This window comes from Salvia splendens, chromosome 3 (assembly GCF_004379255.2).
Source record: "Salvia splendens isolate huo1 chromosome 3, SspV2, whole genome shotgun sequence".
Taxonomy (NCBI): domain Eukaryota; kingdom Viridiplantae; phylum Streptophyta; class Magnoliopsida; order Lamiales; family Lamiaceae; genus Salvia; species Salvia splendens.
Genome location: NC_056034.1, coordinates 6397972 through 6422778, shown reverse-complemented (window position 1 = coordinate 6422778; position 24807 = coordinate 6397972). Strand labels below are relative to the sequence as shown.

Sequence of the window (24807 nt, the reverse complement as noted above, 5' to 3'; positions counted from 1 at the left end):
TTCCAAATGTTTAAATATTAAGAAATGGTATCAAAAAATATATAATATTATACTGTATTAAAGATCTCAAAGTCGGTTTAGCCGACTTGAAAAAACCTTGCCTAATATATATTTGCATGGTAAAGACAAAAAGAAAGGGGAAGGGAGGAAATAGAAAATTGGAAATGTCCGCGGGAGAACAAAGAGGAGGAAAGAAAAAAAAAATAGAAACCTGAGGATCGAAGGTTATAAATAAGGAGAGGGAAAGCAAGAGGGAAAGCAATTAGTGAACAAGAACAGTGAGGAAACTGAATAAAATTTGCAAGAGCACTGCATAGGGTCTAGGGCTCTAAAATAAGAAGAGGAATCGAGCCTTCGGGTAAATTACTTCCGAATAAACTACATATTATAATCGGGTATGTATAATCTGTGCCTTTTAATTTTACACGTGTTATGTGATTGACGAAATAGATATGTTTTCTATATCGTATTTGGATTATATGGTGGAATATAATGTGAATGCATGATTGGTGCAAGGTATATATTTATATATTGCGTTGATAGAATATAATGTGGATATTGATTGATGCAATGGATACACTCGACATTGAAGTACATGAATCATATGATTAAAGAAGAACTGTGACGGTCTTGCCTGGATCTGAAATTATAGAGAGACCTACGGATCGAATTACAGAGAGACCTACGGGTCAAATACAGAGGGACCTATGAGTCCAATTATATAGGGACCTTCGGATCGAATTACAGAGAGACCTACGGGTCAAATACAGAGGGACCTATGAGTCCAATTACAGAGGGACCTTCGGGTCATAGAGGAATACCGGCAGATACCATGCTTGATCCGTCACAGAATAATAAACTGAACAGAGAGACATATGCATATAGATATGAAATTGTTATGATATTATTTCTGATTATATGTGTTGTTTAAAGAATATGTTTGTTGTTTGTGTAGTGTGAAATTAAAGTGAGTATTTGTTTATTATCAATATATACGTCGATGGGGTTGGAGTGTGACAGTAATGGATATGTTTTTATATGACATTTGGACTATTTAAATCACTGAATTAAAGAGAATATGTGACAATCTCGCTATGGATCTAAAAACATATTGGGACCTTTGTTGGATATTTTAGTGTAATTGGATTAACTTGATTGATCAATATGATCATAATGGGACATCAAATAAGTTGGAAGTGCAGAGTGCACACTTGTTTGAATTTGTTATGATTGGACGGAGGTTCGGGGGCAGCGCCCCCGAGAGCGGGGTCCAAGGGGCAGAGCCCCTGGCTGGGGTCCATTAAAGTTGCTATACATAAATCTTCATCCGGAAATGTAATTTTCGATAATTGAATGACTAATTTGCAATTTTAGAAACCCGCCAAAAATCAGTTAAAATCGGTTAACTAATGAAGAGAGGCAATGTTCCGTGAAGAGACGCGATGCTTCGTTTCTGCATCTTCTTATTGATCATTTTCGGTTCTAAGATCTTATCGAGAAATCAATATACGAATCTTCTACAAACCTGAATTGTATCCAATCAAATATTGGTAGAACCACCAAATTGATTTGATCTGAAAGTGTTTCACGCCTTTCAGGATATCCAGATTGTTCACATTTTGTTTAAACTCCCTAACAACCTTCAGGTCAAATCATATTGGGACCTTCGGGTCAAATCATATTGGGACCTACGGGTCAAATCACAGTGGGACCTACAGGTCAAATCATATTGGCATATTGAAAATCCCGGGCAGATATCATGCTTGATTTGTCACAGAATAATAAATTGGACAGGGAGACATATGCATATGGATGTGAAATTATTTATGATTATTAATGCTTATGATTATATGTATTGGTTAGAAAATATGTTTGATAATTTTAATATGAAATTAAAGGTGAAATTTATATATACTGAATTGTGGCTCATAGATATCAATGATATAGATGGATGTTGGATGTTGGGTTTTGAATATATATGATATGAGTGTTTTATATGATATGTGGATTAAGAGTTTTAAATTTTTATTTTGGATTTATTTATTTTAAGAATATATATCAGAGGGGTTGGGGTGTGATACAAATAGTTGTTTCAGAAATTATATTCGGTATTTTGTACATTATGTTTTGAGCATTTCGTTTTTCATTTTCTTTTCTCAGTACATTTTTATTCACTAACGGTTACATTATTATGCATTAGCAGTAGTCTTACTTTACAGTTTCAGTATTACGCATTTCCATTTCATAACATAATTTCAATTTGTATTTACATTATGCATTTTTTTTAGCTTATACACCTTACGCATTATTTCTATCCTTTAGTACAGTTAACAGAACGAACCAGGTTATTGATCACCTCTAACAGACCCATTTAACATCCATTCATTAGAAACAAAACCATAAGTTAACTACAGAAACCAAACATCCATTCATTAAAAAACAATCTCAGAAGTTTAACTACCAAAACCCCATTACTGCTAATTGTTTCATAATAAGAACACCCTACTCCAAACCATACTCTTCAAACCACTTCCCGAAGTTGAACCTTGCCCGCCTTTCGTTCCAATGCCTTGTTGCGTGGGTCTGGTTAATTTTACCTCTACTGTTGTGAGCACAAGTCTGCAAGGTACGCATGTACTTAATCCTCAACATTCCCAAGCTCTTGGACCCCTTAGCAGAGAGACCGCACTCCCAATCCTTTTGTGAAGCGCCGAAAAATGTTTCCATATGACGCATCAAATACATACCTGCGTCCATGGGGTTCAGTTCCGTCGTCCACGGCAATGTTACAAGATGGGTTGCACATTTGCGGACTTGTTCAGCTATTTTGGGAACCCTACACTTTTCCAGCACAACAGCAAAAAATTTGTGCTAAAATAATAACGACAAACCAACCCAAAAAAAAGATTAGCATATCAAAACAACAATATCAAAATTATACACTCAAAAAAAAATGTTTGCTGACAGTTCGCGTAAACAAGCTCAATTGGATTTGAGTAATGTATATTAATCATTACTTAATGTAGTCACCTATGATGTACTAATTTCCAAACATGATGCATCACAACAACAGTAATATCAGCAGAAGCTATTCATGTACTAAAGTGTATACATCATTTCCCATAAAAACAATATTCACTGATAGTAGTAGTAAAGTTACTGATCTGGTTTGAGTAATGTATATTTATAAGGTAATAATGCAGTTTCAAATGATGTATTAATGTGCAGACATGATGTAGCATAACAACATCACGTACAAAACTGTGTACATAATGTACCATAAATGTATCTATAATGTAGCAACAGAACAAACGATAATGAGTCCTACAATAATAATGTACCAAAACTTCACCAAAATGAAGTTTAATCCACAAACTGCAAACAAACAATGTACTCTGCTACTACGAAGAAAGCATCAAATTTTACTTTGCATGATGAACCTTTAACACAAAATAATGTACTCTATTCATGAACTAAACTTCATTGATGATTTAACATAAATGGGATTTTCTTAAATAATGCGTAAAGATTGTGGTATAATGTAGCATATGACATATAACAATGTACAGAATGAGGTTAACAATGTCTAAGCAATACTTTGAAACAAAAAAGTAGATTACTTGTCGGTTGACTAGCAGGCCTTTTCGAAATGGTTTGCTTGTTCACCATTTTGTAGGAAGTTCTTCAGGAACTGAATGAAATCAAAAAAACCATTGTTGAATAAGCCAATGTACAAAAGGCAACATACACCAAAAAGGTGGGGAAATCAAGAATGACCAATACTTGCATACCAAAAAACGACAAGCAAGAAGAAAATTGGAAGGAGAATTTCAGTGCAAAATCAATTGACAAAAGCTTCAATTTTAGAGCAAAAGCCCTCAACCAACAAAAAACCCTAATCCACACAAACAAACTTAGAAATCAAATTTGATACTACATAATGTACCAAAACACTAAAACAGCAGTTCCTCAAATATGAATCTACCGTAAATTGAAGCAAACTTAATGTTTCGGACTTACCTTTTCACCCCGCAGTTGAAATAAGACGTTAATTGAAATGCTTCCGTCACCGAAACTGAATTTGTTGGGTATACACCGGGATTCCCTCGTCGAGATGGTCACCGATTCGCCGTGACAAAGGCCGTTCGTCGAGATGACGGTAGGTAGAAGTAGATTCGGAAGGAGGCGGCGGCTAGGGTTAGGAACGATTCCAACCGAGGGAGGAGAGAGGGTGGAAGTAATGGGGGGAGAGAGTGGGAGGGGAATGATATGACTGTGAGTTGAAATCCCGTGAATGGCGCAAATGCTAATTAGAAACTGAACCGTCCAATAATGTTATACCAAATTTTCCCTGCGATGTACGAAACTAGTAACATAATGTACCGTCTAGGATTTAATCTAAACCATTAGATTAGTGGATCCTAGGGTGTATATTAGTCCTATGTTTTATAATAAGGTGTTAAAAGGAGGGTAATGCACCCTTTTTAATATATTTATATTCTTTTTGCTTGGCAGTGTATAAACTAAAAGGGCAGTTTTGTACTTTACTACAAATATCTGATTTTTATTAGTCCATAAAAGAGTGCGGAGTTGGGGCAACCGTAAAAAACTAACCGCAATTTGAAATTCCATTGGATAACAGCAGCTTCGGGAAATCTAGAGAGAGAGAGACATCATCACATTCACCACAAACCATAAGCTCAACCATGGCGGCTCTTCAGCACCTCTCTTCTTCTATTACAGCTCCCTTGCCATCGCAGCTCCGCTCTCGCTTCCATTTCCGCCGCCGCTGCCATCGTCTCCTGCCTTCCGCCTCGGCCGCTCCTCAGTCCAGGCAAACTGACAATGCTATTACCCGCCGCCAATTAATAGGCGGACTACAAGCCGCCACCGCCGCAATTTCGCTCTCTCCGCAAGGCGTTGGCGGCGGAGGACCCGCTATCCGAGTGGGAAAGAGTTTTCCTGCCAATTGATCCCGGCGTCGTCCTTCTCGACATTGCTTTCGTCCCTGATGATCCCTCTCACGGTTGGTTTCTACACTAGACTCCATTGTTTATATTACCTGCTGATTTCGTGTAATGTTTGTTAGATTAGTTATATATTGGCACATTAATTGAAAATAGTTGAATTATCATATCAATCGAAATCATGCTGATTCAGTTAGCACATTGATTGAAGATATAGCTAATTAATTGAGCAAAGTACCAACACAATTTGATTTGAATGGTTTGGCAGGTTTCTTATTGGGGACTAGACAAACTTTGTTGGAGACGAAAGACGGAGGAACCACTTGGGCTTCACGTTCCATACCGTCTGCTGAAGACGAGGACTTCAACTATAGGTTTAATTCCATCAGCTTCAAAGGGAAGGAAGGTTGGATTATCGGCAAGCCAGCTATTCTTTTGTACACTCCAGATGCTGGAGATACGTGGAAGCGCATACCATTAAGTTCTCAACTTCCTGGTGATATGGTAACCATCACCTACCTAGCTTGCCTCACTCTATTTCTTTTTGACAATGTGATTCTTTATTTGTGTCTATGCTTGCGTTGCGTATTGTTACTTTTATTTGTAAACGCCTCCATTTCCAGTTCTCATGACATGATCCCTTAACTTGACTACCATTGATCGTGTTTGAGGATTGCTTCCTATATATGTCTTGATCATCCATTTCCACTTCACAACCTAGTGCATTAACTGCAAATATGACCCAAAAAAGAATGAAAGGAGACTAATCAAGCAAAACACGCAGTGGGTGGGTGCTTATATGTAATTTTTCAAAATTCAGTTTCACTTCGTTCGCGATAGCAGAAGCAGCAAGAAAGAGGAGAGACCTAGATTCTTTGACTCAAAGGCCAAGAAAGTTTGCTGGGACAATGCAAAAAAGGTTCCAGATAGAGACCCAGAAAGATGGCGAATGGATGCAGCTGGAAACATAGTCTGCAAACGTCTCCATACCTGTAATGGTTGTCTTTGTTATGAGTATGATCATATTATCCCTTTTTCTAAAGGTGGTGAGTCTGTGGCCGAGAACTGTCAAATTCTTCAAACCAGGGTAAATAGGTTGAAATCCGACCAAAATAAAATTAAACAGGGATTGCTGGAAGGTTACTCTTGCGACCTTAAATTCACCGAGGAACAACTTGACATAATTGAAATGGCCGTTTATGGAAGTGTTATTCGGCCAGGGAGGCAGTGCATTGTTGGAAGTATTAGATCATTGATTGGGAAATACAGCTCTACAGATCCTAAGATCACATGCAACTAGGCAAATTTAATCAAGGCTGCTTCTTATCTATGTATTTTTTTCAATAAGCCTTAACCTATCCCTTAATAAAGTGTGTAACAGTCTTGTTTTGGTTTTTGTACTTTTAGTTTTGCACTGCATTTTTTATGAAAAGAAAATTCATTTACTCTTATAATGCACTCATTTTATTCCAATTATGTTAATGAATTTACATTCATCTGTGAATGTCCATTTACGAGGCAGAAGGAACAGACATAGGCATAGCGGAATTATGTGATTGAAGGTTACAATTAGAAGTACGAACTCCATGAGCCAATTTATCTATCTCTTTCTGATCATGTCCTTTCATTAAAATATCTCGAAACTGGACTATAAAGGATATCATCAGACTAGGGAGATAACAAAAGTCCAAGTATCAAGAAGGAACAAAGACTAAGATCCGTCCAATTTTATGCATGTGCAAGCACGGTGCACTACCAAATACTAATACAGAAGGCAGGATCTGGACCTATATTTTATTGCTAGATTTAGCATTGTGTTCTACTTGTACTATAGCTGGATTAATTTAGGATCTAGGACTGAATTCATATGATGAATCTTATAGTAGAATCATAGTCATCACTCATCAGTAATCACTATTACCATTCTTTTCATCTTCTTGCAAATAGAGGACCGTGTTAAGAATAAATTGGTAGTATTTGATAAGTATTAAGTTAACCGGGAAAGTATTCCTCCTTCTAAGCAAGGTGGCCATACTGGTTGATTGTTTCAGGTATATATAAAGGCTACTGGAGAGAAGGGTGCTGAATTGGTAACTGATCAGGGTGCAATTTACGTCACATCAAATGGAGGATACAATTGGAAGGCTGCTATTCAGGAGACTGTTTCAGCTACTTTAAATAGGTTAGTTTCCTCTGGAATTCCTGAGTCTCTTGCAGAATAGGTATTATTTGCATTACTATCTCAAGATTCTATGCCTGCATTTTGTTCCCATGCGTACGAGTTACTAATGAGCAACCTTGCTGCTGCAGAACAGTTTCTAGTGGTATCAGTGGTGCCAGTTACTACACAGGAACATTTAGCACTGTGAATCGCTCACCGGAAGGAAAATATGTCGCCGTGGTAACTTCTATCTGACATGGGAACCAGGTCAGGTAAGATTCTCTAACAGCATTGACATAAAAAAAAATTATAGCTTCTGTATGTACCAGAGTGAATTAACTGATCTTTTTCGTATTATGAAGTTCAACTCTATTTCCATGTTCATATTTCTACTGCTATCGCTTTTGAATACCAAATGAGAAAATTAAGAAAAGGTTATGATGCTGTCAATTTGTATGCAACATGTCAGGCATACAAGCAGCCTCATAATAGGGCTGTAGCAAGAAGAATTCAAAACATGGGGTGGAGAGCTGAGGGTGGTCTTTGGCTTGTAGCACGTGGTGGGGGGCTTTATCTCAGCAAGGGCACTGGGGTAGGTGACTTTTGTATATGGCATGCTGCAAAGTAGGGATATTATTTTGTGGTAAATCCCCTAATTTCTTCCTTGGGATGTAGCTTCTTGTGTTGCTTTTCTTACCCACTTATTTGACATTTGTCTTCATCGATTGTAATCATTGTCAATATATTTAGATAACATAACTGAGGACTTTGAGGAAATTCCAGTGCAAAGTCGTGGATTTGGGATTCTTGATGTTGGGTATAGAGCTATGTTGATAAATTTCTTTACTGTGTGTTTGCTGCATTCAGGAGAATTAATTTTGAGTACACTACATGTAGAAGGATTTGTATATTAGAATTAGACAATATATATAGGCCTTCCCAAAGTTTATCTGTCATTAAATAGTCACATTCTTTGAATATTATGTGCCTCCCTCCTCCCTCCTATCTTTGTGTTTCTTAGAACATGTAATATGGGTCCCTGGGGTTGCAACAGTTTAATAATTTGCAAACAAGTGCCATACCGAACATTGTGTCGGATGAGGCTTGGGCTGCCGGTGGCAGTGGCGTTCTGCTGAAAACCACAAACAGCGGGAAGACCTGGATCCGTGACAGAGCAGCTGACAATATTGCTGCCGATCTCTACTCGCTCCATTCTTTATATAGTGCGTTGATGAACTAAGCATCACACATGAGAGAGAGAGAGGGTTATTTTATCGATCGAGTGTGGTAGATGGTGTGTGCAGGTTCATAAATGACAAACAAGGATTCGTACTAGGGAACGACGGAGTGTTGCTGAAATTTCTAGGATGAGTGTGTGTTTCTTTTGTTTAGTCCAATACATTATTACCCTGTGAATTATTTATCCCTTTTCATTCAACTTAAAACTACATACATTATTTGGATTTGTGGAGGAATACTCATTTGTATATCACTGGAAATTAGTGGTGTTTTGAAAGACAAACCTAATTCGTCTTAACATTGTAGCGAAACAAAAGCGAAATATGTATGTATTCAACTCATGATACGCTATCAAAAATCTCATTGGTGCACACTTTTAGGGCATATGTATTTTGACAACAAATGAGTATTAACATAAATTTTACATAAATTGTATACACTCATACACACAATACCCTTATTATTATTCGATTACGGATATATATATTAACACTACCAATTTAGAAATATTCATTAAATCAAATTATTAATTATTTATGGTATTAGTATTAATTAATACTCCATAATTATATTATTGTATTTAATTAAAATTAAATTTATAACTTAATATAGTAGTGCATTTTTTTCTAATAAATTTATATTTAATCATTTTATAGTAGTTTGCTAGTGTTTTTCTTTGTTTAATTTTCTTCTAAATTATTATTTATTCATTAATTTCTTAAACAAATTATCATGAGGTATAAATCATCAATGTAGTAACAATGAATTATTTATCTTAATATATGAAAAAATAAAAATTACTAATTATATATATTCTCCGTCCCATAATAGATGTCATATTTTTCTTTTTCGTTTCTCTTACAAAAGATGTAACATTCCTTTTTTTTGCAAAAGTTCTCTCTTGCATTAATAGTATAGGTGTACTATATTCCCTCTTGACTTAACATATAAAACAAAATCTCATAAAATCTCATGTCATTTCCTAAGTGTGTCACTTATTATGGGACAGATGAAATATTTAATTTAAAATTTTACTATTTTTCTAAATTGTTGCATAATAGTACTCCGTAGTAATTTGTTATAAATTAATTAATTAATAATATATCACTAACATGGAATTATTCCGACAACACTTAATGAGATTATTTTTTTATCACTTCGATCCGATATGTCTTTTTCATTATTTAGAATACAAAATTAATGAGCAATTAGTATTACACCTGCACGAATCACGATCGTCGGATAAATAAACCTTTCAAGTTTCAATGTTCCTAAATTGATACTCCATTTAAAACATGATATCAATTAATCAAATAAAGATATTGTTGAGAATAATCACATTGTTTGCTCAAGTTTACAAATTTACTCAATTTTTAAATATTTCACTCATAACATCATTTTTTTCTTTTGCAAGTTTAGTTTAGTAGTGAAACTACATGGTTTAATTAATAAATGACATTGTTTTAGGACACACGCATACTAACTTTGTAGACCATGTTGTAATTGTATGCAAAGTGAAAAAAAGGTAATGTAAATGCAACCATCTAAAACTATGAAAAAAGGGTCATGCAAGTGCAACTAATGTAATTACTACAATTTATGGACTCAAATTTTTTTATATACTCCGTACAATTTATTATATTCTCAATATACAATCACTATTAGTAGATATTATATGAAAATCTAGTGATAAATTAATTAATGCAATGGTTTCTTATTTAAAATGTTGTCTTATAGTATACTATAAACCTTAACAATTTTTTCTTAAATTTACAGGTTACATTATGTAAAGATTGAAGATTAAAATCTAACAGTGAGTAACTGCTATATTGTTCAACACATGAAAAAATGCATTGAGAAAACCAGATCAACTCCAATGAACTTAGAAGTTCAATGAGTTAGACAAGATTGTGCATCTACTAGATCTAGTCTTGCATAGTAATGAAGGGTATTAGAAAAGCAATGTTAAATGTAACTGCTCCCTCCGTCCAACAATATAAGGCCAAGTTTGGTCCAACGGTGGTTTTAAGAAATATATTAGAAAGTGGGTAGGAAAAGGTTAGTAGAAGAATCGTATATTTTGGCAACTTGATTAGGTGACCTTATTGGCTTAAGTAGTACCCAATTTCTAAAAATTCAATCCCAATTGGGATATGGAAAAGAATCGTCTATTTTGGAAACTAGGTACGTGGATTAAAGGTTGGTGTACGATTTTTTCCTTTTTTACCTAATCAGGTAGACAACATTAGAATGTGGAAAGAACCAAAGGACCCCAGAAAATGCATAACTCAGTGACGTTCTAGAGGTGGTTTTGGTACGTCTCCATTCTTTCCCCCTCTTTTGATGGTAGAGAAGTTGCATATGCCTTGGTCTTTGTGGTTTTGGAGACTTTGTTTGGTTTTTTGATGTTCTTGTTGTTTGGACGTCAGTTGCAGCACATGATGTTTTCTTAACGATCTCTTTTTTTTTTGCTTTGGGTTGGGTTTGGTTTTGTGAGGATCGTGGGGTGTTTGTGGTAGCCTATGGTCTTTGCTTTTCTTTGCTTTTTTTTTTCTTCTTCTTTATAGTGATTCTAGTTCGCTTGTATTTTTGCGCTCTTAACTCGTCATCGAGTCATGGCTAGGGAATATATAACAAAACATAAAATATGAATATAAGATATGGTTTGTGTTAAAATGACAACACCTCTTAAAGTGATACCATACCACTATTCCTAGCCAATCATTTATACACATGGACAAATAATCAGCTGCCATGTGGCAATCATAAAAACCCTCAAGGTTAAATTTTCTCGGCCTGCAATATCCAATACGCTAGACTGCAATTTTGCCCGTTTGCAATATCCAATACGCTAGACTGCAATCTATAGATTGCAGTGCAGCGCTTATACTATTGCAGTGTAGTGTTTATAATATTACAGGCTACGTGGTGTTACAGTATCACTTTTAATTTAAAGCTATCCCTATAAGATAAAGTACAAAGGAGGGTGTTATGAGTTAGGATTCTCTTGGAATATTATAGGACCTCAATAGATCTGAGGGCTACTCGGTAACTGTTTTCACCAAGAAACAAACTAAAATTGACTCCATTTATGTATCATCGGTCAATTTAGGTCATACGTTTACATTAATTAATAATTCAATAAAATGCAACCACAAAGAAGTGGAATTCATACAATCTCACAAATGAAAGGATAAAATTTGCTGTAGAAGAGAATTGAGAATTTTCACAATATAAGAGCTATCCAACAAATAAGCTCCAAAGATCTAACTGTACTTATTGTGCAAATAACAAGTAAATAAACACAGCTTAGCCAAAAAGCCACAAATCCGCCGGATCTATCTAATCAGGTAGTCTATGGCAAGTGAGAGATGGTCTGTAGAACCTCCTTCTGAATGACACCGAACCAGTGGAATTAAGGATCCCCAGCCTACCTGGTCGTGACAGGGTAATGGTCTCGTCTCGGCCTCATAATTTGAAAGCTAAAATCCATAATTTTTTTTACGAATTTGTATATCTCTCACAAAAATTATTAATTTTAGTATGAAAAAGACTAGGGTAAAATACTTTGGCTTCCAATTCATACATTATATTTCCCCAAATCTAAATTATTGTGAATTTTTTTGAAAAAATGTACTCCATAACTATGTAGTGGAGTATAATTTACCAGAATGTTATAAGATTAAGAAAATACTAAAAAAAATTACTACTACTAGTACTACTCTCTCAATCCTGCAATAAGAGTTCTATTTAGTTATGACACGGAAATGTAAAGAAAAATGAGTTGAATAAGCTAATATAATATGAGTCCCAATTATATATAGTACTACCTCCGTCCCTCAAAGTTTGTCCCATTTTTCCATTTTCGTCCGTCTCCCAAAGTTTGTCTCGTTTCACTTTTTACCATTTTTGGTAGTTGACCCCATATTCCACTAATTCATTCATACTCACATTTTATTATAAAACTAATATATAAAAGTAGGATTCACAGTCCACTAACTTTTTCAACTCACTTTCCATTACATTTCTTAAAATCCGTGTCGGGTCAAAGTGAGACAATATTTGGGGGACGAAGGTAGTATTAGTTTTATATACTCCTTAATAAAATGTGAGTGTAATAGATTGATGGAATGTGAGACTCACTTACTATTTATAATAAAAATGAAATGAGATTCTTGTAGTGGGACAGACAAAAATGATAAAATAATTGTGAGAGAGAGAGAGGGAAGGGAGTATTTTTATGTTAATTTGGCCTATTATTTGCATGTATGCCCTAAGGCCATCCACGATGGGGCGGACAACGGATGGTGCGTCGTCCGCGCTCGACGCTTTGTCCGCGGACGAAGCGCGGACGATAGGGCATCGTCCGCGTCATCGTCCGCCCACTGTGGGCGACGCGGATGATGCAACGCGTTTTAAATTTTTTTTTTATTTTTAAAATTCGAAAATTTTGTTATATACATACCCCAGCTTCGCTTTTCATTTGTAACTTTTCGATTAACTTTTAAACTCTCAAATTACGCTATAAAATGGATTCCGGTGGATACTCAAGTCCTAGTAGCCCGATGTTTAGAGATGGTGTACGGTGGCCGAGTACACAACCTGGCGAATATTGGTCGTTCGACGCCAACACACAGTACGATCCGGACTTCAATACGGATTCGTACGGTCTCTCCGACATGCAGCCGTCTCCAACTCGCCATGCCGCCCCCTCCGCCGCCCCCGCCAGAAAGAAGCGGACCAAGCACCGGGCACACAAGTTGCCACCTCCGACAACTTGTGAAAAGTACGCCCACGGCCGTACGAACTACCAGCCGGATGAAACCCTCGTCTTGGCGAGGTGTTGGGTGGATATATCGGAGGACCCGATATTCGCGAACAACCAGAAGCAGCTCGCGTACTGGGAGAGCATCGCCGAGCGCTACAATGAGGTGAAGCCGCCGAGCGCGTACAAGCGCCAACGGGAGCAGCTCCGCAAGCACTGGGATTAGGTGAAGAAGCAAGTCAACCTGTTTGCGGCGGAGTACGAGAAGTGCTTGAGGGATCAGGGAAGCGGCGAGAGCTTGAGCGACGTGCGCGATAGAGCGCTATTGTCGTACCAGTCCATGTACGACGACTTCAAGCATTTCAACATCTGGGCACTCTTGAGGGACAAACAGAAGTTCCAAGGCGGGATTCTGCACACTGGTGCGGCGAAGAGGACGAAGACCACCGACACTGGTGGTTACACGACCAACGAAAGCGGAACTCGTCCGGTGGACCTCAACCAGACGTGCACGGAGGAAGAGAGTTTCGACACACCGATGTCCTCCCGGCGGCGTCCCATAGGCGTCAAGGCTGCGAAGAACAAGGGGAAGGCGAATGCGACATCCTACTCGGCCGCCGCCCCCCATCGCCGATCCCGACCCCGGCGACGATCCAGGCGACACTTGCCTACGCGGATTTGGCAACGACCTCGATGGCGCGGACGTTGTTGGATACGCACAACGCCCTTATGAAGTGTACGGGTCCTGCCCAAGCCGAGCGCCTCTAGAGGTTGAATGATGAGTTGAGCCGGAAGTTGGGGCTTTTGTAGGATAATCTTTTTTTTATTTCTAACTCGTGTAACTTTTTTTTAATTAATGAATTTTTTGTCGTTCTTTTAGTTAATCGTTGTGTTTTTTAATAAGTTTGCATTTATATAATTGAAAACATTTAAATTAAATAACAAAACAATAGTAAAATGCTTAGGCGCCCCTTAAGGCACCTCCACTGCAGGTGAAAGGGCAGGAGGATAAAATACTGACGTGGGTGCATATGGCAGGCTTTAGACCATGTTTATCAGCAACCCCCCAACCCAACCCAACCATCCACTTTTTCAATATTTAATTCATTTCTATCTCCTCCACATCATCTTCCACATCATTAATATACACCCAACCCAACCACACATATTTTCATGGTTTATCAATGACCACCAAACCACACTATTATATATTTATTTTTATATTATTTTTTAATACTATTATTATTACATGAAATACTTATTATTTTTTAATATTCTTTTCTTGTCTGCTCATATAGAAACAACTGCATTCGTGCTCACGAAACACCAAGCAGACATTAATGCCAGGTCTTCTTGCTCACTCCAACCATGTGGGGTGTTTACAACATTCTTGGTTTGTGATATGGCTTGGCTTGAATGTTGATTTTGAAATGAACTTTGAAATTGCTCAGAATTCGGAAAATCATCAAAGCTAGGGAAATAATCTTGAGAAGGGTTAATATTTTGGGAAGGATTGAAATTTTGGGAAGGGTTGAAGTTTTGGGAATCGGAGAATATAATATCCTCATCATCATCCATAGCTAGCAACAAGGGAAACTAGAAAATATCAAATTTTACTAAACAATAAGGATTATAGGAGGAGAATAGATGATATTTTTTTGTGTGGAAAACTATAGCAAATGTGGTCTCTATTTATAGAGGAAGAAAAATTATGATTTTTGGTATAAATTTTATAATTTTTTAATATAATATATTAAAGATATATTAGTTATTAAAAATAATAATATCAGCCAATGAAATTGTGCCATTTGGCACAACCTCATTGGCTGAATGGTGAAATGTGAAGGGAGACTCATCGGTTGGTTTGAGGTGAGAGAGAGACATGAGTCAAGGAGAGAGAGAGACTTATGTTTAGATTTTTTTTTTTTTTTTAATTGTAATGCCACGGTGGAGGTCGACCTCCAAGACCGATAAAGGTGGTCTTAGGGATCCCATCGTGGATGGACTAATCTATTGAAAAAAAAAGAAAACGAAAGAAGGAAAGCAAGGAAAAACACGCCGCAAAATTCTGAAAACCTACTTATATAAGGAGGCATGAACCTGCTCTAAAAACATCTCCTCCTCATTAAACCCTATTGCTTTTTAGGGTTTTTGAGAATTCACTCCTCCTACACTCAGCCGCTCCCTTTCTCAACACCCCATTCTCACAGTTTGTTATGGGTAAATCAAGCAAGAAGGTCACTAAGGTTTGTCTACTTCGCATTGGCTGTTGTTTTCGTTGAATTTCTTTTGATTTCGTTACAAATTACAATCTTTTTTGTAGTCTGAAGCAGCCGCTGTCGTCGCTACACCCATCAAGTCCTTGAAAAAAGGTTTGTTTTGTTTTTCGCCATCGTTTTGTTGTATTTCTACGTCTTCTTTGTATGTTCTGATTCTCTGTATGAATTTATTTATTGATTAATTTGTTCCATTTGGTTATGTTCGTTTTAGGCAAGAGAGAAGCAGAAGAGCTCATTGAGAAGAAGGTGGTGAGTGCTAAGAAGCAGAAGGTGGAGGAAAAGAAGATTGAGTCCAAAAATGACAAGAAGGTGCTTAAAAAGAAGGTCGAATCTTCGTCTGAAGATGACTCCTCTTCAGAATCTGAGGAACTCCCCAAGGTTTGTCCTTTTTCTCTCTTTCAAATGTATTGAGATTGACTTCTTTTTCCACTCTATAAGATGCATAACTTTTTTTTTGTGTGTGTGTTGTATTTGTTGTGATACTTATACACTGTGTACTACTTGGTGTATTGTTAGCTCCTTAAATTTCCAATTAAACATTTGGAGATTATTAAATTTGTATTTATCTGTATGCGCTATGACCAGGTTAAGGCACTCCCTGCCAAGAATGGGGTTGCACATTCAGATTCAGACTCAGACTCAGAGGAAAGCAGTGGCGTAGAGGAAGCCCCTAAAAAGGCCCCTGCTGCTCCGGCAAAGAATGAAAAGGCCGCCCCTAAGAAGAAAGAGGAGTCAAGTGATGATGAATCTTCTGAAGATGAGAGCAGTTCTGATGATGAGGATGTTCCTGCAACTAAGAAGGCAGCACCTGCAGCTGCTGCCAAGAAGAAGGATGAATCATCATCTGAAGAGGAGTCCAGTTCAGATGAGGATGATGCTCCTGCCAAGAAAGCAGCTCCAGCTAAGAAGGTAGCCGCACCTGCAGCAAAGAAGAAAGATGAATCATCATCTGAAGATGAGTCCAGTTCAGACGAGGATGTTGCACCGGCCAAGAAAGCTCCTGCGACCACCCCTGCTGCAACAAAGAAAGAGGAGTTCAGTGATGAATCTGAATCAGAAGAGTCAGAGGAAGAAGAGTCTTCGGAGGATGAAGATGAAAAACCGGCCCAGACTCCCAAGAAAACTGTAATTGCCACTCTTAATCCTCTCCATGTCTTTTCACTTCATTTTTGCAGTGTCCTTTGTATGACTATCCATCCTTACATGGATTTTATTTTTATTATGCAGGGTGGAGATGTTAAAATGACAGAAGCTGACAATAGTGTGAGTGTTGCACTTGTTCAATGCAATTTGTTTTATTTGTATACTAGAGCATATAGCTGTTGATTTGTTGTTAGGTGAATATGTTAGAAGGGAGTTAATACATGAAAACTGAAGTCAGTATTTGGTCTCTTAGATGCTAGTATCTTAGTGTAATCTTGATTGTTAAATTCTGCAGCCCAAGACCCCTTCCACACCCAATGTCCAATCTGGAGGCTCAAAAACCCTATTTGTTGGAAACTTGGCTTTCTCTATTGAGCAAGCTGATGTGTGAGTTCCTTATCCTCAAGTTGTTAATTAATTACTTATTCTTGTAAGTTTCTTTGATGATTTTTTTTAAAATTTCAGTGAGAACTTCTTCAAATCTGCTGGGGAAGTTGTAGATGTTCGCTTTGCTATGGGCCAAGATAATTCATTTAGGGGCTTTGGTCATGTTGAGTTTGCTACTGCTGAAGCAGCAGCGAAGGTAAACATCTCCTTTTGACTGAATATTCTTGATTCCCCCCCTGTATTATTTTGCTGCACATGTAGCATAGCTTTACCAGTATGTAAAATTATTTATATGATCATTATTCCCAGAAACTAACTTATATTTATTTTCTTTTCTACAAACTGTATAGGCTATGGAATTGAATGGTCAAGAGTTGCTAGGTCGTGAAGTGAGACTTGACATGGCAAAAGAAAGGGGTGCTGCCACTCCGTTCAGCGGGTGTGACTGCGTTATTACTTAGTATCTGCTTTCTTATGTATAGCTAGCTCCAAGATGATAACTTGTTATGTTTTTTTATAGTGGCCGTGATTCACAATCCTTCCAGAGGGGAGGCGCAGCTAAGGGGCAAACAGTGTTTATTCGTGGATTTAACAAATTTGACGGTGAAGACCAGGTAAATCTTGGGATGTCCATATCAATTTTCTAAATTTCTAAAGCTCTACAAAAACTAATATCACTAATAATGAATTTGCAGATTAGGAGTGCTCTTGAAGAGCATTTTGGTGGCTGTGGTGAAATCACTCGGGTTTCTATCCCCAAAGATCAAGAGGGTGGTGTTAAGGGGTCTGTTTTCTCTCTCATCTTATACAGCTGCTTCTTGTAATTGAAAGTTTCTGCTGATTTTATGATTTTGAGTTGCTCCTAAATATGCTTAAAACTATTTTTTCTTCAGGATTGCTTATGTTGATTTCACGGAAGGGGCTGCCGTAAGCAAAGCTTTGGAGCTAAGTGGATCTCAACTTGGGGACAGCACCTTGTATGTTGATGAGGCCAAGCCAAGGGATAATAATGCTTCTGGTGGTGGCAGAGGGGGTGGTAGAGGTTTTGGAAGAAGTGGTGGTCGGGACTCTGGTGGCAGATTTGGCGGAGGTGGGCGCCGCGGTGGTGGCCGCGGTGGCCGTTCTGGAGGACGTGGATTTGGCAACAAACCCAGCTTTGCTTCGTCTGGTATGTAACCTTACTTCTCTCACATGAGATTATTACATTTATTACTACTGCTTTTGTATTCTTCTGACATCTTGTCATTGTCGGAATTTGTGCAGGAAAGAAGACCACATTCGACGACTAGTAGACGAGGCCATAACTTCTGGTGTATTATGAAGGCCGTGCTCCACACTGGCATTTGAGTTTAGGACAAGTTTTGTTTGTTTACTGTTTAGGGCAGTATAATTTAATTTTTGTTGTTAATGTGCTTCAATTAATGTTTGGATCTTGTGAGTTCAATTTAGTGCTATTATTCAAGTTATGTTTGCTCATTTTTCAATATTTATTTACGATAATGTATGGTTCTTGATTATTGTAATGTTACATTTTTTAAGCTTAAGTTCTACGCCAAATTGAATACCAGTTTAATTTTACTCTTAATATAGATGAAGTTCTGAAAAAAACTCTTACCGCTCTGCTAGTTGCTACTCACCTTCACAATTTATATTAATCTCTCCCATAAATATTTTTTATTAATGGAGTATGTGTTTTTTCAATCACCTGTAATCGACTACCTACATTATATACAATATTTGAAGATTAGCCGCCTAATATGGAATCAACCCGCTTATTAGCCGCAGCTCCCAAAAACTTCATGCAAATCGGCGGACTCACTCCGGCCAAGGCCAATATTGCCGCCGGAATCCCCCATAGTGAGTCACCGCAGATGAGCCCTGATGCCACGGCCGGCGACAGCTCGGACGCCTGCTTCTTGTTATTCATCTGCCACACGAAGAGAATCAAGCTCCCAACGCACATGTCAATGGCAAAGTAGCCCCCAAGATAGAAAGGAATGGCCATGCACATAGGGCTGGGGATAATCCTATAGATCCTATACTTGCTCTCCCACTTCCTCAGCACCACGATCAGCACGTTGATCAGCACCGCTGCCACGAAGCACCCTATCGCCAGCATCAAGCAGTTCTCTGGGAGCGACGAGAATCCCTCCACCCCCAAGAGCGCAATGCCTCGGTACATCAAGGCATAGGGGGCTGGGAAAGTGCCCTCTGGGTCCCCTACGTTGTATGCCTTGTAGAAGAACCAGAACACCAGTGGAGAGAGAACACACCCCATGGCAGTGCCAAGGACTTGGCTGACGAACATGGACCGAGGGGAGGATAGTGTGAGGTACCCTGTCTTGAAATCCTGCATCAGGTCAGAGGCAGTCGAGACGATGCTCATCATCACTCCGCACGAGGCTAGCCCTGCGAGAACTCCCCCTTGCTGGAGCCCCACCCATGAGCTGAACACGAGGATTGCAAGCTTCCCGTAGTTGGAGGCCAGGGACCAATCCGTGAGGCCACAGCCATAGGCATTGCAGAAGGCGAGGACCGGAGCTATGATGTAGGCTACTAGGATTTGGTACCACTTTAGCTGAGGGAAGATGTGCGGCACCACAATTATTGAGATGAGAGCTAGCACAATGTATCCGCCTATGGCTACTCTGTTGGGGATTTGGTCCTTTAAGAAGTACTCGGTTCGCCTACTCTCATTGTAGTCCTCTACCGAGTCCCCTTCTTCTCTCTCATCCTCTGACTCGTTCCTATGCACCAGCTGCTGCATGAAGCTACTCAGTGTGAGTACAGCCATGTACACCACTTGGAAAAGGCCGTCACCTAGAATCATAGCAATAGCAAGAAACACTCTGTATCCTTGGATGCCATGAAGGCTGTTTCCCGGTATGTCCGCGCTGTACCAATGGCCTTTCTTCGACTCGATCACCGGCCACATAATGCCCCAAGATATTATGGCTCCGATCAACAGTGATATGTTAACCATGTAAGGGCATATCATCCCCACACCCACGTATGTAGAAGAGAAATCAAAATAGAATCTGCATTGCCACCAAATTAGATTACACCAGTAAGCAGATGGTTCAACAAATTAATCTGCAATGGGTTGATGAACAAACCTGCGGTTGTAGGCTTGGAGACCGAATGTGGGGAAGCTGCTAAAGCCACAGCCGTCAGCAGCTGCGAAGAACCACTGGAAGAAAGCCCACAAAAAGCTACCAACAAAGGCTTTGAAAAGAACCCACACTTGTTTCCTGCATTAGCTTCATCCATCAAATTAAACAACAGTTCAATCTACATAAACACTACTGTGTTAAAGGCACAGAACACACTTAGCTAGCTTGGCTCCTTTGGGAGTGTGGAAGCTGTTGATAAGGTAGGCCGTTGCAGTCCCGCTTGGATATGTCAATTTGTATTTCAAAATCATCACCTAATTAATTTCAGTTAGCAAGAATTTGTGTAAGAATTGATGTAGTAAGAGAGCAGACCCTTCTTAGCGGCATGATTGAGAATAGGCCGACGAAGCTGACAGCAAAAACGAAAGCAATCATCCATCCAAGGTGGAGTTGTTTGACATTGTTTGGTGTATTTCCTGTTTCAGCTTGAGATGCTGTGATTGGACTCATCGCCAGCAAATAACTTGCAGTTCCACCTGCGAAATTCAAATCATTTCCCCCAATTTGACAAAACCCTAGATCAATTTAACTGATCATGAAATTGATTATTCTGCATATAGATAAGAGATGCACTTACTGCTAAAAGCAATGCCGGAAGAGGCGACGACGCAGGTTTGAATCACAGTATTCTCCTGCCTGGTAAAGGGCTGCTTGAGAAGGCCGCACTTCTCGATCATCACTGTCCACGCCTTGACGGCGGCGAATCCGAGAAGCCCCGCAGCGACGTTCAACGACGGAATAACACCGGTGGAGAGATTGAGCTTGCAAACTATGACATTGAACACAATGCTCAAAACGAGACTAGTGAACATCGCTCTGAAGGTGATCTGGTCCTGCCATGGCGGCACACGCATCTCCTCGAAAGCTCTCTCCATCGCCGCCGGGTCATCCTCGCCGAGGCCTCCCTCACCGTCTTCCACCTCACTTTTCCTCATCACTACTATTCAAGATCGATGTTTGTTTTTGCTTTTTCTATTGAGCAAACAAAGACGATGATGTAGAGAGAGAGAATGCATGAGCATGAGTGAGGGGATCTCCACTCAACCCCCGAAATTGCAGCCACAGTTGACACTCTGCTCTTTTTCTCTTTACTCAAATTTTCTCTTCTTTTCTTTTCTTTTTGCTGTGTTTTTAGATCTATACTGTTAATTAATTAACCAACTATTCATCATATATTCAGTAGTACTATAAATTTGATATTTTTTATATTTTGTTTGGATAAAATTGACATTTGAGTTATTAGAAATAATTCTCGTAGCAACAATAGTATATTAGGAGTAGATTTCATTGCATGGGAAAAAGTCCTAGAAGGATAGAGGTAATAAACTATGGATTTCGAGATCATTCATTCATTGAATTTATCTACGGAGTAATTTATAAGGTCTCGCAATACAATAACTATTCTAATTAAACACTCCCAATTTACAACCTTTGCTCTTTCAAGGTTAACTTCTGTGTATGTTTGTAGATTTCCAAATAGAATAAAGATAAATGTACATGTATATAATTCCCTTATATTTTAAATAAAATTGGATTGGATTAAATTTATATAAATTACTCCTATTTATTATCAAGTATGTTATTTTATAGTAATAAAAGTTAGATGAATGAAAATTTTATGACAAATTCACATGTAATTTTGAACTTGATTTGGAAATAATTACTATGTTATACATCTAATAAAAGATTAATCTTTTCTTAGATTTACCAATTTAATTTCAAGATTATTTTTTTACTTAAATATTACAGAAGGGTCAATATATAATATGAAGAATTAATTTATTTTTAATAAATTAATGTTTATTAGTAATTGTTTTTAATGTAAAACACCAAAAATGACAAATTTTGTACATGTACAAATTTTACGTATATTCATCACTACCCATCTAAATATATAATGTGAATCAATTCAAAAAAATTTTGGTGCGATTACACAATTAAGATTTCGTTGAAGTGTACATCATGCATTAGTTTGTTTTATTTGAGAAAAAGTTAAATTTGTTTTCTATTATTGATTTAACTGATTTCTTTTATATAAATATGAACATTGCCAGCTATTCCAAATGCGTGTGATTTTGATTAACTTCTTTAATGTGAAAGTTACCAAATGAATTTCACTATATTAACTTATTAAGGTACACACGTCTTATTTGCATTCTCATTTCAATGTCATCAATTCTATATTTGCCAGTGAAGTTTGTTATTGAATAAGATATTTGCCTTTACAATATTTTGATAACTAATTAAGCTTGTTTTCATTCAAATATTGCTAAATTCCAAATGAATTAGTAATTGCTTTGACGTGCGATTTTCATATCATTTAGCTGTTAATTTAATCAAGACTACTGAGTACTCATAAGTCATAACTCGTCTCAAACTAATCAACTGCGTATGACTAAAATTAAACGATACAAACATTAATAAACGATATTTTTGTAAGATAAGTTTACATAAATTGCATATACATAAATTCTCTAAATTTAAATTAAATCGAACCAATTATATATATTTAAATTCATTTTACTATAAATCATAGTTATTTTTTTTACTCAATCGCCCCTATTAGATTTCAACAAACTTAATTGCATACAAATCCCCACTATCGCTAGTGGAAGTATTCCATCATTGTTAGTACTTACTCAAGCATAAATGAAATTACGGTGGAATCTGGATTAATATGTAAAATTATTTTTATTTGCTTCGGCTATTTGATTCGCCACTATTGTCATAATGAGAATTATTTTTATTTATGAACAATCGTATTTCCTGTCAACAAAGTGACACCACGCATACTAGGAGTATAAAAAAATCCGTTTCCCTTTATTAGAGCATCCACAACAGTGGTGGGAGTGAAGGCCGCCGTCCGTGCCAGCGGCGAGGACGAGGACCGCCGCCACTGCGCTCGCGCCGCTGGCACGGCACTGCTCGATGCATCAAGCAGCGCCGTGCCAGCGAGCAGGCGACGTGGCGGCTTATGATTGGGCAACGGCATAGCCGTTGCCTTTGAATTATTTTTTTTTATTTTAAAAATCGTTTTTAAATTATATAAAATGATTAAAAAAATTTCCAAATCCCAAAAATATGGCCGTTTTTTTTCGTTTTTTCTTATTTTTTTTGATTTTTTTTCCCCCAAAATCATCTATAAATACACACATTCATCATCCATTTATCACATCAATTCATCTCCCATTCATCTCTCATTCTTAATTCTCATACAAACTATCAACACATTCATCCCTCATTCAAAACCTCAAATGGATTTCACCCATATTATGGCGGAAGCGGAACGCGAAGAACAAGAATACTACGAACAACATTGTGCCGCTTACGAAGCATATGTCGCGGCGAATACCCCCGCTCCTCCTCCTCAACAAACCAGATCAAACCGGCGCTACATTCATCGTGACCGGGAGGGAGCCCACGAAAGGCTCGTTGCCGACTACTTTGCCGATCAGCCGCGGTTTCCGGCAGATTACTTCAGGCGCCGTTTTCGCATGTCAAAGTGCTTGTTTATGCGAATTGTCAACACATTGTCCGCACGTGTTGAATTCTTCCAAACAGGTCTAGATGCAGCCGACCGGCAAAGTATCACGCCGTTGCAGAAGTGTACGTGTGCCATCCGATAACTCGCTACTGGGCAAACGGCCGACATCTTCGACGAGTATTTGCATATCGGTGAGTCCACTGGAATCCTTTGTCTAAAGAATTTTTGCGAGGGCGTTCGTTCAGCTTTCCGGGATGAATTCCTTCGGGCACCCACAACCGATGATTGCCAACGGTTGCTTCGTCTTCACGAATCAGTCCATGGCTTTCCCGGAATGCTTGGCAGCATTGACTGCATGCATTGGAGGTGGAATAATTGCCCGACTGCTTGGAGGGGGCAACACTTGAGCGGTCACAAAGGCGGCGGCCCAACGCTTATCCTTGAGGCGGTCGCCGACTACCGCCTATGGATTTGGCATGCATATTTCGGCGTTGCTGGATCCAACAACGACTTGAATGTACTATATTCTTCACCACTCTTCACTGATGTGATGAATGGTGTAGCACCGGCGATCGACTTCACCATCAACGGAAATAGCTACCACATGGGTTACTATCTCGCCGATGGTATCTACCCAAGGTGGTCGACTTTCGTGAAGACGTTCAACAACCCGCACGACCCGAGACGGGTTCTTTTTGCCCAGCGTCAAGAGTCCGCACAGAAAGATGTCGAAAGAGCTTTCCGGGTCCTTCAAGCCCGATTCAACATTTTGAAGTCCCCGGCTCGGCTATGGTACGTGAATAATATCGCCGACATCATGTTCACGTGTATTATCTTACACAACATGATTATAGCCGACGAAGGGTCGAGGGCGGCTAGCTTCTACGACGAGGACGAAGCCGGAAGCTCAACAGCGAGGTCTCCCCCACGCCGAGGCGAGCATACGACGGTCGGCCAAAGAATCGAGACAAGACACACAATGCGCGATACCCGAATCCACAATCAACTACAAGAAGACCTAATCAAACACATGTGGGCGAAATTCGGCAACGCGTAGTGGTTTTTTTAATTTTTAGTATTTTAATTATGTAATTTTTAATTTTTTAGGATTTTAATTATGTCGTTTTTATTTTATTTGTCATTTGTAATATTATTTAGGTTTTTTTAATGAATTTTAGTATTATTGAAATGTTATTGTTTAATTGAATT

At 38.4% G+C, this 24807-nt stretch overlaps 2 protein-coding genes, 1 long non-coding RNA gene and 1 pseudogene across 3 annotated transcripts; 2 read left to right on the top strand and 2 right to left on the bottom strand.

The window, feature by feature from the left end:
- Nucleotides 1–2348: 2348 nt before the first annotated feature.
- LOC121797136 lies at nucleotides 2349–4329 on the bottom strand. Its single transcript, XR_006049799.1, has 2 exons — nucleotides 4021–4329; nucleotides 2349–3691 (listed from the first exon to the last, which is right to left on the bottom strand). It is a non-coding gene; the product is annotated as an uncharacterized LOC121797136 (long non-coding RNA).
- Nucleotides 4330–4620: 291 nt separating this feature from the next.
- LOC121793645 lies at nucleotides 4621–8599 on the top strand (annotated as a pseudogene).
- Nucleotides 8600–15144: 6545 nt separating this feature from the next.
- On the top strand, nucleotides 15145–18417 carry LOC121794596 (nucleolin 1-like). Its single transcript, XM_042192827.1, has 12 exons — nucleotides 15145–15378; nucleotides 15456–15504; nucleotides 15623–15789; nucleotides 15997–16536; nucleotides 16639–16674; nucleotides 16850–16941; nucleotides 17020–17137; nucleotides 17292–17380; nucleotides 17462–17555; nucleotides 17637–17725; nucleotides 17835–18109; nucleotides 18205–18417. Exons 1-12 carry the CDS (start codon nucleotides 15349–15351, stop codon nucleotides 18228–18230), a joined length of 1605 nt encoding a protein of 534 aa, XP_042048761.1. The 5' UTR covers nucleotides 15145–15348; the 3' UTR covers nucleotides 18231–18417.
- A 175-nt stretch (nucleotides 18418–18592) lies between these two features.
- Nucleotides 18593–21239, bottom strand: LOC121794595 (probable metal-nicotianamine transporter YSL7). The gene is made up of 5 exons (XM_042192826.1): nucleotides 20692–21239; nucleotides 20427–20590; nucleotides 20271–20368; nucleotides 20058–20192; nucleotides 18593–19979 (listed from the first exon to the last, which is right to left on the bottom strand). The coding sequence occupies exons 1-5, from the start codon at nucleotides 21047–21049 to the stop codon at nucleotides 18686–18688; spliced, it is 2049 nt and encodes a 682-aa protein (XP_042048760.1). The 5' UTR covers nucleotides 21050–21239; the 3' UTR covers nucleotides 18593–18685.
- Nucleotides 21240–24807: the final 3568 nt, after the last annotated feature.

Excerpts from the sequence above, each read along its gene's own strand:
- LOC121794596 (XM_042192827.1), top strand. The coding sequence starts at position 15,349 with ATGGGTAAATCAAGCAAGAAGGTCACTAAG. Across the intron at positions 15,505-15,622 it reads CATCAAGTCCTTGAAAAAAG|GCAAGAGAGAAGCAGAAGAG; the intron begins GTTTGTTTTGTT and ends TGTTCGTTTTAG. Across the intron at positions 17,726-17,834 it reads CAAGAGGGTGGTGTTAAGGG|GATTGCTTATGTTGATTTCA; the intron begins GTCTGTTTTCTC and ends TTTTTTCTTCAG.
- LOC121794595 (XM_042192826.1), bottom strand. The coding sequence starts at position 21,049 with ATGAGGAAAAGTGAGGTGGAAGACGGTGAGGGAGGCCTCGGCGAGGAT. Across the intron at positions 20,193-20,270 it reads AAAGGAGCCAAGCTAGCTAA|GAAACAAGTGTGGGTTCTTT; the intron begins GTGTGTTCTGTG and ends AAGCTAATGCAG. Across the intron at positions 19,980-20,057 it reads CTCCAAGCCTACAACCGCAG|ATTCTATTTTGATTTCTCTT; the intron begins GTTTGTTCATCA and ends GTGGCAATGCAG.